The sequence below is a fragment of the Tupaia chinensis genome, unplaced genomic scaffold (assembly GCF_000334495.1).
Source record: "Tupaia chinensis unplaced genomic scaffold, TupChi_1.0 Scaffold147218_1, whole genome shotgun sequence".
Lineage (NCBI taxonomy): Eukaryota > Metazoa > Chordata > Mammalia > Scandentia > Tupaiidae > Tupaia > Tupaia belangeri.
Window position 1 is genome coordinate 493,013 of NW_006207069.1, and position 15,047 is coordinate 508,059.

Here is a 15,047-nt window from a genome sequence, read left to right on the forward strand (position 1 = left end):
TGGTGTCTCTGTCTCACTTTCTCTTTTTCCTTTAGTGTGTACGCATGCATACTCACTCTCATACTTTGTCTCATGTACTCTATCAACTTCTCTGCCATGAAAGAAATGGTGTTTTAAAAACAGAAATGGAGCCAGCTGGTGGTATAGTGTTTAAAGTAGCTGGATCCCTCATGGTTGAGTATGTGGTTTGAGTCCCAGACCTGGAGGCTTGGAAACTAATCTGGATGTGTGTGCATGCATCCCAAAACCCCTTAAGAGAATGGATGAGAGCTGAATGTGGCTTAGCCATACTCCCAGCCCCCATGGGATGATTTTCACCTTCCTTCTCACTTTCTATCCCTGTCTCTTTGTTCCTATCTGGCAAGTGTACATGCTGTGTGCAAACTTGAAGAAAGAAAGAGAGAAAAAGGGAAAGAAATAAAGAAAAAGAAAGACAGAAAGAAAAAAAGAGAGAAAGAAGAGAAGAGAAAAGAAAAAAATGAAAAGAGAAGGGAAGGGAAGGGAAGGGAAGGGAAGGGAAGGGAAGGGAAGGGAAGAGAAGAGAAGAGAAGAAAAAAAGAAGTAAGGAAGAAAAGAAGTAAGGGGAAGGAAAGGGAAGGAAAGAAGGAAGGAAGGAAGGAAGGAAGGAAGGAAGGAAGGAAGAAAGAGAGAGAGAGAGAGAGAGAGAGAGAGAAAGGAAGGGAAGGAGGGAGGAAGGTAAGGAGTGCTCATAGAGACATGCTTCTCCAAAGAGTATAATGGTATTTCATGCAGAAAACAAGGTTACTCATATTTAAAGGAATTTGATACATATCTATTCATTTATTCATGGGCTCTTACCCTTGGAAGGACTCTGAGACTCTGACAGTCATCATTTCAATGTCACTGTCATGGAAATATCTCTTAGAAATACAATAGGGCTTGGGACCAGCGATGGTATAATGCTTATGTTGCTGGACTCCCACGTAGTTTTCCACAGTTCGAATCCCATAACTGGCAGCTTAAAATTCATGCTGGGCATGTGTGCATGCATGCTCCAAATCCTGAGAAAAGATTGGAGAAGAAGGGATGGCAGTATGGTCATCCCTCTTGGGGGTGGGGTGTGATTTCTCACTGTCTGTCTCTCTCTGTCCCTCCAGTGAGTGCATATGCCCTACAGGAAAAATCTCTCTAAAAAAAATAAACAGAAAGAAAAAGACAAGAAATACAATAGAGATTTTGTGGTAAATTATAATAAAACAGAGGATCCAGGCAAGTAATGTGACATTGAGGAAAAAGTATGTTCTATGAGGGAGGATGGTTAAGTTATACAGACCACAAAGCTGACCCCAGTATTTTAAACTTGGGAGCAGATGTTCCCATCCAGAGAAGCAAGATAAAATGTACCAAGAGCAAGGACTTGCAACTGTGTATTATTCCACAGTATCACAACATACTTTATCCTTAAAGTTTTGCTACTATCTTGAAATTTAAAGAGGTAATTTATTTAATTTTTTAATTAGTTAATCAGAATAATACTTAAGAACATCTGATGCACATGTTTGCTTTTGAATGGTTATTTTCAATTGGCCAGTTGTTAGATCTGAGTAACCCTACAGTCAACAAAAGAAAGACTCATTCAGGGAAAAGACCTAAGTTTTATGTCTTACTCTAAATAAAGGAGGTAATTGAGTCCTAAAAGTGTAACATTTATTCCACAGTGTTTTATTTTTTAATGTGTCAGTGAAGTGATGGAGAGTTTTAAGTTTTTCTTTTTAATTGTTTGTGGTAGGAAGAAATATGCAATGGGGCTTCAAAAAGTTCATGGAAAGCATGTGCTGTAGAAAAAAATGGATGTATTTTAAAAAGGTATTGCACCAAAATATACTTTTACTAACTTATTATAAGATGACTAAAAAGAATATATTTTGAGGCACTAAGAAATATGTTTGAAAAAAAGCCACTAACAGGGAAACATGAATTCTGCTAGAATTGAATGAAAACAAACATCAAATTTATAGTGTGAAGTTTGGATAGAAGAATTATACAATCTTTGATGCTTTATAAAAATTTATGAGTAAAATGCCCCAAAGAAATAGGTAGTTTACAAATATATAGCTACTCTTAGGAAGGCATGAGATGATATTGAAAATGATGTTAGCAGTAGCAGACCATTCACCAGTGTGTGAGGAAAAATTAAGCTTGTCCATTCTCTACTTAATGAGGATTGGTGCTTAACAGCAGACACGATACCTAACCATATCTTAGTTCTCCATTGCATTAGTAACAGAAAAACCTGACATCAGGTGATTTATAAAGATATTGAGGTTTATTGACTCACAAGTCTGGTGACTAGAAGTTTGAAAGGTATAGGACTAGCATCAGGGCCAGAAAATACTATGGCCACTGGAAGCACAGAGGATGGTATGCATGTGCAGAGAGGAGCTGTAGGCAGTTCTCTCTTACAGCAACCTGCTCTTGACAGAACTGATCTCTTATAAGAGCTAGAACTCTCTGTGTCTCACCATAGGTCTGTTCACAAGTGTTGTCTTCTTGCTGCAATCACAGCAATCCAATCATGGCCCATTGGGCATCACCATCTCCCAAAATCAAAATTCAAAACATGGAACTTCGGGGCAAAAACCATCTCCCAAACCACAACACTATAAACATTGCAACGGGCTGACGTTACACAATAAGGACTGAAAAATTATAATTGAACAAACTTTCTACTCAATGAGTGCTGAAACTGTTGCTCACAGATCAGCTGCATGCTAAAGCAAAGTTTTCAGTAAAATATTTAATCTAGTAGGGTCAAGATCGTGAAGCATTTCTTCAAAGAACTGTAAAAGCAGATGATGCATGGCTTTACCAGTATAATTCTAAAGACAAAGCACAATCAAACCAATGACTATCAAGAGATGAAAGTGGTCCAGGCAGAGGAAAAGTGAACTGGTCAAGACCAAGAGCTATGGCAAGAATTTCGGGGGTGCTCAAGGCATATTCCTTGTTGGCTTTCTGAAAGAACAAAAATGATAACATCGGGGGACAGCTTTATGGCCTGGTGGATAGGACAGCTGCATCCCACATGGCTGGCCATATGGTTTAAATTCCCCCGGGGGGGGGGGTTTGAAAAATACACTAAGTGCGTGGTGTGCATGCTTCCAAACTCAAAAACTAGAGAAATGGAGGAGAGACTGTAGCATAACCATTCCCATAGGGTGTGTTTTATTCTCTCCCTTTCTTTATGTCTCTCTTTTTCTCTGGCAAGCACACATGTCATCTAGCAACACACACACACACACACACACACATACACAGAGAGAGAGAGAAAAAAAAAGGAAAGAGAAAGAAATAATATAATTATGTGACTGTTGGGAAAGATAACTGAAGATTGTCATACAAACACTTAAGAAAACTTTTCTAAAACTTTCTCCACCAGGAGAATGTTCCTTTTCATTCTTCTCATCAAACAAGGATAATTTTGGGAAAATTTCAACAGGAAATCATGGGGCATTTACTTACATTCACTTCCCAGTCCTAATTTTGTTCATTCTGACTACTTATTGTCTCCTAATCTTAAGAAAAGGATTTAAAGAGCACTTAAAAAATAATTAAAAGCAGACTGCACTATGAACACTCTCCAAAGTCACTGCTCACATTGCTTTCCACACCTGTACTGGCTCTGAGCACTGTTCAGTTCATGGATCATTCTTCTCTTGAATTAATCTCTTCAAATGTATTGTCATTAATGTTTTTAACAGTGAGGAACAGGATACAAATTTTAGGTAAAATAGAGCCAGACATTTATATTCAGATGCTGCTCTACTTACAATAAGGTAATATTCCAGTAACCCATTGTAAGTAAAAAAATATCATAAGGAAAAATGCATTTTAATACCCTGATAAAGCCATCATAAAGTCAAAACATGTTAGGTTGAATCACCCTAAGTCCAAATGCTTCTCAGCTTATAGTGGTTATATTCCTCTAAACTCCTCATAAAGTTATAAAAACACAAACTTACGACTGATAATCAGTATGTACATTACATACACACACACACATGCACTATGTGTTTATACATATATATGTATACATATACAGACATATATACATATATATATTTATATACACATATGTATATGTGTGTATATATACATATATATGTATATATAACATGAATAGATTTATAGAAATAGACATACTTTTTTCTGACAGCATTAAAATCATATAAGCAATGATTACTTTGCAAACACCACTTGATCTCCCTGCCACAGCCATGTTCCTTCACTTGCAGGCTGTGCTCCATTAATCCTCAACCCAGCGTTCAAGCTCTCTTCCTTTGATCTCCCCATGCCATTGACACATTCTCATTCTTCACGTTGTTGAGTTTTATCATGTCTAGTACCAATGTTGCTCATTTATCATTCATATGTCACTCCCTGAGATCCTCCAGAATAGATCAAGTTAGTTTCTCCTTCCCAATCTAGGCTCTAAGCATCCCTAGGACAGGAAAGTTCACTGTTTCCTCTTCACTTAATGTGCGACTGTGTGTAAAGCATTCAATACAGTTTTATTGGCATGATGAATGCATCAGGCATGAACAAGTTCATTTTTCTGAATTACATTTGGATCCAGAGAAACTTTATTTTCTTTAATTCTAAAAAAAAACATATTATTTGGTACTTAAAATAAAGCTTCATAAAATTATTTCGCTGAGTATAAAAATTACACTGGGGGATTTCAAGGATTATACCTAAGAATAATAGAAATAAATCTGCTTGTTTTTCTTCCATTCAAATGATAGGAAGGAAACAATTAACTTACCTGGCCAGGCTTAGAATTTTCACAGACAACAATATCATATTCCCTGGCAAGTTCGGGTGGATTGTCATTGACATCCAGAACTCTAATACCCACTGTGACATGGCTCAGCAAACCAGGATTGTCTGCAAAACACACAGGTATGCATTTAGTATTCCCATGCACACTTTAGAGGCTTGGTTTAGAGCAAATCTCCTTAATACTGTAGCTTGTCACAAGCTCCATATGCTGTAGCAGGACTTTTGGCAAAAGACAACTTCATGAAGGCACTCTTTGCTAGAACTCATTAACTTATGGAAAAATGAAAAACGAGCACCAAGGCATGACATGAATGCTAAAATGATATTTTGTCATATTGAGGAAATTACATGTTATTCAGGAACTGGAGTGGGAGAAAGTTGTCAGAATTCTTTGTATGCTGTCAGAGTCTAAGGACTGAACAATTGGTTTTATCATTAATCTAAGAAAAGCACAGCAGTTGGTAAAAAAAAAATCACATAATTTTTTAAAAGTTCAAGGTCTCAAATCTAAATAAACTCAGATGATATATAAAGAACTTTACACAAAGAATCATTTTTTTCTTATATGAAAATGTATGGAGTGGTGATGTTAAGTTATATTTTGGGAAGAAAAATAATTTAAACCAGAATTCGCATATAAATCTGGTAGATTTTCAGTACTTTAACATATGTATTAAATTCTGTCTTCCCACTTTTCAATCATATTAATTCTGATAATGTAAGAAAAAAGGCAAACATTTGCTTTATTTTCCTTATCGAAGTCAGAGACTCAGAACTCATAATGGGAAAGCGAAATTCTCTCTCTTTTATTGCCCATGTTTCTGTCATCCTTTGAAAAAAATTAAAATTTAAATTATAACAAAATTCTAATATATTAAGTAAGGACTATTATAAAATACATAAAATTTAGAGAAACATATTAAAGGATAAGAGAACAAACTAACTGTATTAGCAAGAAGGAGGTAAAAAATATTTATAGCAACATATTGACAAGATTAAGAAAGTAAATAGATTAAAAAGTATGATAGGCAGCTCTGAAAGAAAAGAAAATCTGAGTAGTTTGACAACTACAAAAGAAAGCAAATTCTTATGTATTTATCTTTTAATTGTGCCAGAGGGCAAATGAATTCCTAGGAGAGAAACAGAGAGAGAAGAAAAGTGAGAAAGTACTTCCCATGGGGCACGGCCATTCTGCAATCCCTTCTCCTCCATTTCTCTGTCCTCAGGATTTTGAGTTCACATATGTGCTCAGAGTATTTTTCAGCTGCATGGTTGACCATATTGGATACAACTGCCTTAATCACCACACCATGAGCTGGCCTTGTACTAAATAATCCTTTTTTTAATTTTTTTCCCTGTGGGACATTTTTGGTTTTTAGAATTATTTTATTTAACTTTATTTATTTATTTATTTTAGTTTGATCAGAGAGAGACGGAATGAGAGCGAGAACAAGAGAAAGAGAGAGAGAGAGGGAAAACAAGTAAGCAAGCCACCAGATCTGGGATTCAAACCATGATCGGCTAAATGGGAGTCCAGTGCCCTTAGCTGCCATGCCACCTGCCAGCCCAAATAATCTTATATTACATAGATAAAATAAATATATCCTTTAAATAAAAATTGCTTCAATATTGATTTAAACATGTATTCACATTGACTTTTCATCATGAAAACCAGGTAATGCTATGACTTTTTAAAGAGTTATTTGTAACAGAGTGTGTGAGTGTGTGCATAATAAAAAAAAGAGAGAAGTATCCTTAACATGGTTTCTTCATCCCACACTTTCTTCTCAGTCCTCCAGCTCACGAGGATTTTGGCCTCACACACATACCTAGCATGATTTCAAGATGACTTGGGGATTGGAACAAGTGTTGGCCATGTGATTTCCAGCACTACCATTCACTTTGATACCAACTGCACCACCAGGTTGAGTGGCTATAGCTTTTTCCATATATAGGAAGATGAACTAAGCATTTGAACATTATCCCCTCCCTACTCACTGTCCTGCATCTGTCCTATGGAACTGGAAGTTCCTTGAACCCATGCCACACTTGGGCATGGGAAATTAAATCATTCTAGATGGAAATAAATGGTTTCCTGCTGTTTTAAATTCCAAATATACCAAAATTATCCCATAACTTAACGAATAAGCACAGTGTTTGAAGTAAGTCAAATACCATTTTTTGTCTTTGGACCTAGCAAGTACCATTCTGTGTCCGGGGGTATACTGAATTTAATCTCATCTTCCAAAAGACACAACTCAACATATATAGGACATGCCCTGCCAGGAGTAACCATGGAGACACTGATAAAGAGTTACAGAAACAGCATGCTGCAAGGAACTTAATGTAATTACTGATGCAAATTGAGTAACTGCTGTCTGTTTACTAAAAGTAGATGCATACCATCTAGCTTTACTTCCACCATGTATTCCTATCTGTTTTGCTCAAGCACCATATTAGCTAATTCTCTATTTATGAATGGGCAAATTCTTTTGAGTCTCTACTACTATTTCTCATGGTCCTTGAGTTGGTGCTTTTTCCTTCAAATGTCAATACTTTCTATGTGAAATATAAACACCTTCATGTTTTTATAAACATTTTGCTAAAGCTAAATTTGGATAGTTTCTCTGAGTTTTTAAGGCAATGTTTCTGTTATCATTACCCTTATTTTTCTTTAGGTTTCTTACTTCTAGCAAGCAGTTCTATTATTCTGGTGGCAGTGCAAATAAAATCTATGAAAATGAGACAATTTTATATAAGAATCTCATTTATAGCACTTTTCAGGAGTGAGAACTTTGGAAAGTAATGTGTTATTTCTTTGCCTTAATTACTTCATCTGTGCCTAGAATAAATGGTATTTGACTTGCCAAGTTGTGTTTTTGAGAAACAATTAACTGTGTCAATTTTACAATACTGACCATGAAGAGAGCAGAGAGCAGAATGTACTTATGAATGTTTTCTGAATATTAAAAATCAAACTCAAAATATGTCATACTGACAACACTATTTATGTAATTTCTAGTACACTATACTATGTAGAAATTATCCATACTTTATGTAATATTAGTATCATAGGAATGCCTCTCAACAGAGGACCGCCTATGCAGACAGTGATGCAGTGAAAGTAGTATTCTAGGACATACATAAATTTGATGTTAAAGTACTTAGATCCTATTTTATTTTACTTTTTGGAGAGTTTTTGCTATAGGGCACATGTGCTCGCCAGAAAGACCGACAGAGACAGAGAGACAGAAAGCGAGAAATCATCCCCCTGGGGGGATGGCCACGCCATAATCCCTTCTCCTCCATTCTCCTCTTGGGATCTTGGGCATGCACATACACGCGCCCGGCGTGAGTTTTTTAAGCCACTGGGTCCGGGATGCGCACCTCGGTAGACCACGTGGGAGTCCAGCAACATAGCCATTATGCCATCTGCTGGTCCCGAAAATACTTAGATCTTCTGTAACTTGAGGACAAATAATTTTAATCAGAGAGTACTTCTGAAAAATCTATCATACGTATGTCACTGTGATAGGTTCTAGAGAACAGTGAAGAGCTAAATAGTTCACTCTTGCAGATTTTTCACCTTCAACATTAGTGATGATGATTAGTATTAATTCTCATAATCTAATACTAATATAATGGAATGTAGGAGGTTTTTGTTGTTGTTGTTTTGTTTGTTTTGTTTTTTATAAGAGGTTTTTGCCTTAGTGTGCATGTACTTGCCAGAGAGAAAGAGACAGAGACAGTGAGAGGGAAAGTGAAAAATCTCCCCCGCTCCCCCCGGGGATGTGGCCATTCTGTAATCCCTTCTCCTATATCCTCCTCCTTCTGAGATCTCGGGCACACATGCACATGTACCCAGCATGAGCTTCAAGCCACCAGAACCGGGATTCAAACTGTGGTCAGCCATGTGGATGTCCGGTGATATAACTGCTACTCCATCTGTTGGCTCCGAACATATGAGTGTGAACTTCACGTGTCCATATACACAAGGACTTTTTTCAATAAATATATTGAAAAATACCATGCATTTCATAAACGCATTTTACTTATTTTTTCTAAACAACATTTTGTTTTCTCTAGCTTCCTTTATTGAAGAATATAGTATATAATATTTATAATATACAAAATAAGTGTCAATTGACTGCATATGTTATTGGTATGGCTTCCTGGGTATTCGCAGTCACATGAAAGGGGGTTGGTGCCCTTAGCCTCTGCATTGCTCAAGGCTCAATTGTATGTTTTTCCAATTTGTTTTCTTAAAAATCATGACTTAAATGTTGAAATTACTTTTATTCTAAATTCAATATTATTTAAATATATGTCTTCCTGGGACCAGCAGTTAGCATAATGGCTATGTCACTGGACTCCCACGTAGTTGAAAACGGTTCACGTCCAGGACCCAGTGACTTAAAAAACTCACACCAGGCACGTGTGCATGCGTGCCCAAGATCCCGAGAGGAGAATGGAGGAGAAGGGATTGTGGCGTGACCATACCCCCAGGGGGTGATTTCTCGCTTTCTGTCTCTCTGTCTCTCTCTGTCTGTCTGGCAACACTTGCCCTATAGCGAGAAACCTCTCAAAAAAAAAAAATATATATATATATCTTCCTTAAATTTTAAATCATTTTTATTAGTACATGTTTACCAGACAACTTCATTGATTTCTGATCTAATTGTTTGTATTCTGAATTTACTATTAAACACTTGTTAGGTACATATATTGATTCCTATAAATTTTATTATAAGTATAATATAGATTATTTTTATAAAATTGGGATTTCACTTTTTAAGATTACTAAATTAAATTTTATTTATTATTATTATTATCATTTTCATTTGCCATAGGGTATGTGTGATTATCAGACAGTAATACAGAGAGAATGAGAGGGAAAGAAAGTGAGAAATCAAGTCACCAGGTCCAGGACTCAGACCATGGTCAGCATATGTTAGTCCAGAGTCTTAACCAGCATGCCACCTGTTGGCCCCCTCACTCTTTTTCTTTATGAAAATCTATTCATAATGAAAACAATAAAAAACATTTTGGTCTATGATTCTTTCTTTTTTTTCTTATGAATTTATTTAACTTTTATTTATTTATTTTTGGAGAGGTTTTTGCTATAGGGCACATGTGCTTGCCAGAAAGACAGAGAGAGAGAGAGACAGAAAGCAAGAAATCACCCCCCAGGGGCCACATCACAATCCCTTCTCCTCCATTCTCATCTTGGGATCTTAGGCACACACACACACACACACACACACGCCACGCATGAGTTTAAGCCACTGGGTCCAGGACTCAAACCACCGTCGACTACATGGGAGTCCAGTGTTATAGCCATTACACCAACTGCTGGTCCCTATTTATTTATTTTAATTTGACAAGAGAGGGATAGAGTGAGCATGAGAGAGAGAGAGAAAGAGAAAGTGAGAAAGCAAGCTGCCAGGTTCCAGACTTGAATTGTAGGCAGCCCTGTGGGAGTCCAGCACCCTTAATCACCATGTCATCTGCCAGCCCCTGATTGTTTAAGTTCTATAAAAACATTTCATTGGGACCGGCAGTTAATGTAATGGCTATGTCACTGAACTCCCATGTAGTCAACGGCAGTTTGAGTCCCAGACCCAGTGGCTTAAACTCATGCTGGGTGTGTGTGCATGCGTGCCAAAGATCCCGAGAGGAGAATAAAGGAGAAGGGAATGCGGCATGGCCATCCCTTCTAGGGGGTGATTTCTCGCTTTCTGTTTGTCTCTCTCTGTCTTTCTGGTGAGCACACATGCCCTATAGCAAAAAACTCTCAAAAACAAGCAAACAAATAAAAAACCAAAGCATTTCATTGTAGGCAAATACACCAATACACTAAAATAATACTCAGGTCTTTTAAATAGTTACTGTGTGCTGAGGCTAGAACATTTAAAAATGCTAGGCTAGTGTCTCATTTATTAACATGTTTCTTCCATTTCTTTAATTAGTTACATAAACATAAGTTTTGGAAACAAATGCTCAAACAAAACAAACTTTATACTAAAGATATTTGTTTTGGAATGAAGACCATTTTGCTATTTTTATTGGTATGTTTTAAATCTTGCATATAAAAATGTTTAATTTTTAGGTAGAAAAAATGGGTAAAGTAATAAATATAATAGAAACTTGGGGCCCGCAAGTTGTACAGTGTTTAAGGTACTGGACTACCACATGGTAAACTATGGTTCAAGTCCCAAATCCAACAGCTTGAAATTCACACAGGACACAGTTGCATGTGTGACCAAAATCCCAAGAGGAGAATGAAGAAGGGATTGTGGTGTGGCCACCCTCGTTGGGGGATGAATTCTCATTTCCTCTTTCTCTGTGTTTCCATTGAGCACTCATGCCCTTAGCAAAAAATCAGTAAAATAAATAAATAAATAAAAAATATAAACTCCTTTCTAATATGAGTATTTCATTACTCAAGAATTATTTTACAAATAATGTTTTCACTTGCCTGTATACACTGTTGCTACTAATATGCCTCTTATCTCACCTCTATTTCTTTTTTATATTGTATTTAATATTAATTAGTAAGGGTATGTTCAAAATTGCTTGCTTTAATGGATAAATAAGGTATATATAATATATAATAGATTAATCTTCGCATGTGCCTTCAGTGTAGCCAAATAATATGGCTTAAAGTAAAGAATTTTATACAATTGATATGATGGAAAATGAATAATTGCACAATTTAGATTACTTACTTATTTCTCAGTAGTTAAAGAAACATAAAAGCTGTGTAGAAACACTTTCAAAAATACAAAACACTTAGAAATATATTAACCAAAGCTCAATCCACATATTTATCTAATTATTTTTGTCAGTTTACAATATGTAGTCTTATCAATTGCATTGTCATTATGCAAATTGCAAATTTCAGTGAATTACTTAAAATAAATCTTGACTCTCTTAAGGTCACTGCTTGTGCCAGGTACTCATAAATCCTCCAAGTCCTTATAAGGAGAGGAAAGATTGTGAAATGATTATGCTCTACTGGGAGGCCCCATTTCTCTCTCTTTCCAGTTTTCTGGTGACTGTATGCACCGTCCAGAAATTAAAAGGAAAAAAAGAGAGAGAGAGAGAGAGAGGAAGAGTTTGGTGATATTAAAGGATGCATTTTATGATAATAATAAAAGCTTACATTTGTTGTTAATTTATGCCAGTTACTGGGCTAAGGCACTTCTTTTAATCCTCAATCTTTTGCTGCAAATGAGAAAATCTATGATATTTTAAATCAGTATCTTGTCCAAGATCCAACTGCTTGTAATGAACATAAATGGAACTTAATGTAGGTATTCTCACTCAGATTCAGAAAGCTTACATTTTATGTAACACTTCCCTACAAAGATTATATAAAGACATTATTGACAATGCAATATAATGATAATTACTTATAGCTCCTGATGGAAAAATGGAGATGTATATAATGAAAATAAGTAAAGTATAAATGGAGAAGTAGATACAATAGAAATAATAAAGAAAACCAGTGTGGAATACATTTATTTTCTAAAATCTTAAACTATACTCTGATTCATGCTGAAGATGTGTGAACATTTTTTCTGTAACTCTGAAATTCTTACAATTTGAAGTGCCATAAAAGCTGAGCCTTTTGATGTAATTCTGGAACTGAATACATCATATATTTCACAGCGGGATTTTCCTGCATGAAAAAATCTATATTATTCTAGGTCAATTATTGATTGTGGTAAACATTCCCTCTTCAGCAAAACATTCTAGAATGTTTTTTATTTATTAAAAATTATTTCCTTAACAGCATTTATTATTATTATTTTAATTTGCTCTTGGGTATGTGTGCTCACCAGAGAGAGAAAGTGAGAAAGCAAGACGCCATATCCAGAAATTTAATATAGTCTAAAATAATTTTATATTTTCTATCATGTAGTCTATGCTCTAGATATTTGCCCTCAAGGTATCTAAAGTCACGTGTTACTCAGAACTGGGGATTCAGTCTAAGAAATACATTTTGAGGTCATTTAATTGTGGTGCAAACATCACAGAGTATACTTATACAAACCTAGCCTCGTGCACACCTAGGCTCTATGAGGCGACTTCATAAAGTTATTGGAAAATGGAATAAAAGTATGAGTTTGTTTCAGTGCAAACAATTTTTGAAAGCTAGGTACAGTTTATTCATTGTATGCATTTCTAGGAACTTCTTGACACCTCCCCCATACAGTGTAACCTATTAGTCTTTATGGGACTACCATTGAGCATGCAATCCATCCCTGACCAAACATCGTCACATACCACGTGACTACCTAGGGAAGTTTTTCACATTTGCCTGAAACATAATCAAGATATGTTGTACTGGCAATGTTCATAATACTGAAAGTCATAAAAAACTGAAGACAACTCTCAAATAACTTAGAAAATGGAGAGTACATGTAAACAAGTTGACTAGGTTATAGAATATTATAGCACCATAAGCATAACTGTGACAAGGCAATACAGATTTCAAACTAACCTGCGAGCAGACTTCCAATGTGCACATCAAGAAATGTAACGAATGTTGGAGAGAGCAGATATGTTTATTTCCCTGATTTTTTTATTGCATGTGATACACATGCTTTATATACACCATAAACTGTATCCCACCAAAATGTACAAATATTATACATAAACTCAAAGTAACAATAAAATATTATTTTTTAAAAAAGCATAGGAGAAGAAAAACTGTAGGCTGTGAATATATTGGGTTGTCAGAAAATTCATTATGCATTTTTGAGCGGAAAAAAAAAATATGTCATGACTTTTCCGACAACCTAATAGTTACAAGGACGAAACAAGAAAATTGTATCTAGAGGGGAATATTAGATCTAGTGATTTTTCAGTTTCTGTTTGCGTTGCTCAAATTCATTTTATTTTTAGATAAAAAATAATGCAAGGTTGCTCTTCAGTAGAGGAGACTTTTGTGTTGGGGAAAAACTAGGGTGCAGGCAAGAGAAGACTAATTGACGGAGCATTATCTCAGAGTGTACAGGAAACGACAGAAGCAGCGCACACATCAAGGGGCGGCCATACACAGATCATGGATTTTTCTTACAATTTCAAGTTACATAAAAGCTGAACCTTTTCATGTATTTCTGGAACTGAATACATCATATATTTCACAGTGGGATTTTTCTGCATAAAAAATATATTATTCTAGGTCAATTATTGATTGTAGGTAAGCATTCTCTCTTCAGCAAAATCTTCTAGAATAGTTTCTTTTTTATTTATTAAAAATTACTTCCTTAACAGTTTATTATTATTACTATTATTATTATTATTATAACAGTAATATGAGGGAAGCTAGATTTATGGGTATCACTGACCTTAGTGCTAGTTAGATTAGTAAATATGATGACAGGAGAATGTGTAAACCCTTTTTCTTTTGAGTAATTTCTGCTATAGGGTGCATGTACTCATTGGAGAGACAGAGACACAAGGTGAGAAATCATCCCCCCACAGGAGGGATGGCCACAATACAATCCCTTGTTCATTCTCCTCTTGGGATCTTGGTCATGCATGCACATGTGCTTGGCGTGAGTTTTAAGCCACCAGGTCCAGGACTCCAGTTGACTATATGGGAGTCCAGCTATGTAACCATTACACCATCTACTACTCCCTGAAAACTCTTTCCTGATTGTTCTTACTTTAGCACTAACTAGAGAAGTAAGACTACCTGATGTGCTAAGGGAGATTAGAAATTTAAGAAAGTAGAAACATGTAAAATAAAAGTCTGACAATATGTTATAAAATCACATGAACTATTTGAACTTAATTATGGACAAAACCTTGTTCTAATTTTTCTAGAATATGATATTGAGACTGGGATATTGCAATTATGAACTTTCAAATGTGTCAACACATTAGATACACATTTAAAAAGTGTAGTAGATGTTTTAATTGCCTCACCAAATTTTTTCTCATTGTGTGGGATCCAAGCCACTGGATCCAGTACTCGAACTGCGGTCGACTTCATGGGAGTCCAGCCACATAGCCATTACGCTAACTACTAGTCCCAATAAATACATTATTTTTTTTAAAGAACAATTAATGTGTAGTATCCAAGAGGTCTGAAGTGAGTTACTGTAAGTGAAGATAAAAAATATGGTTCTCAGGCAAGCCACATAGCCTAATGGTTAAGGGGTCTGAATCCTACATGGCTCATCCTGGTTAAAATCCCCACCCCAATGACTAAAACATATCAGACAAAT

At 35.8% G+C, this 15,047-nt stretch overlaps 1 protein-coding gene across 1 annotated transcript in view; it reads right to left on the bottom strand.

Annotated features, from left to right (window-relative positions):
* LOC102499626 (cadherin-18-like) overlaps positions 1–15,047 on the bottom strand; it is a 526,097-nt gene that overhangs the window by 42,309 nt on the left and 468,741 nt on the right. The window contains 1 exon segment of the mRNA XM_006169537.1: positions 4,787–4,908. Within this exon segment, the coding sequence (XP_006169599.1) occupies positions 4,787–4,908 (122 nt within the window).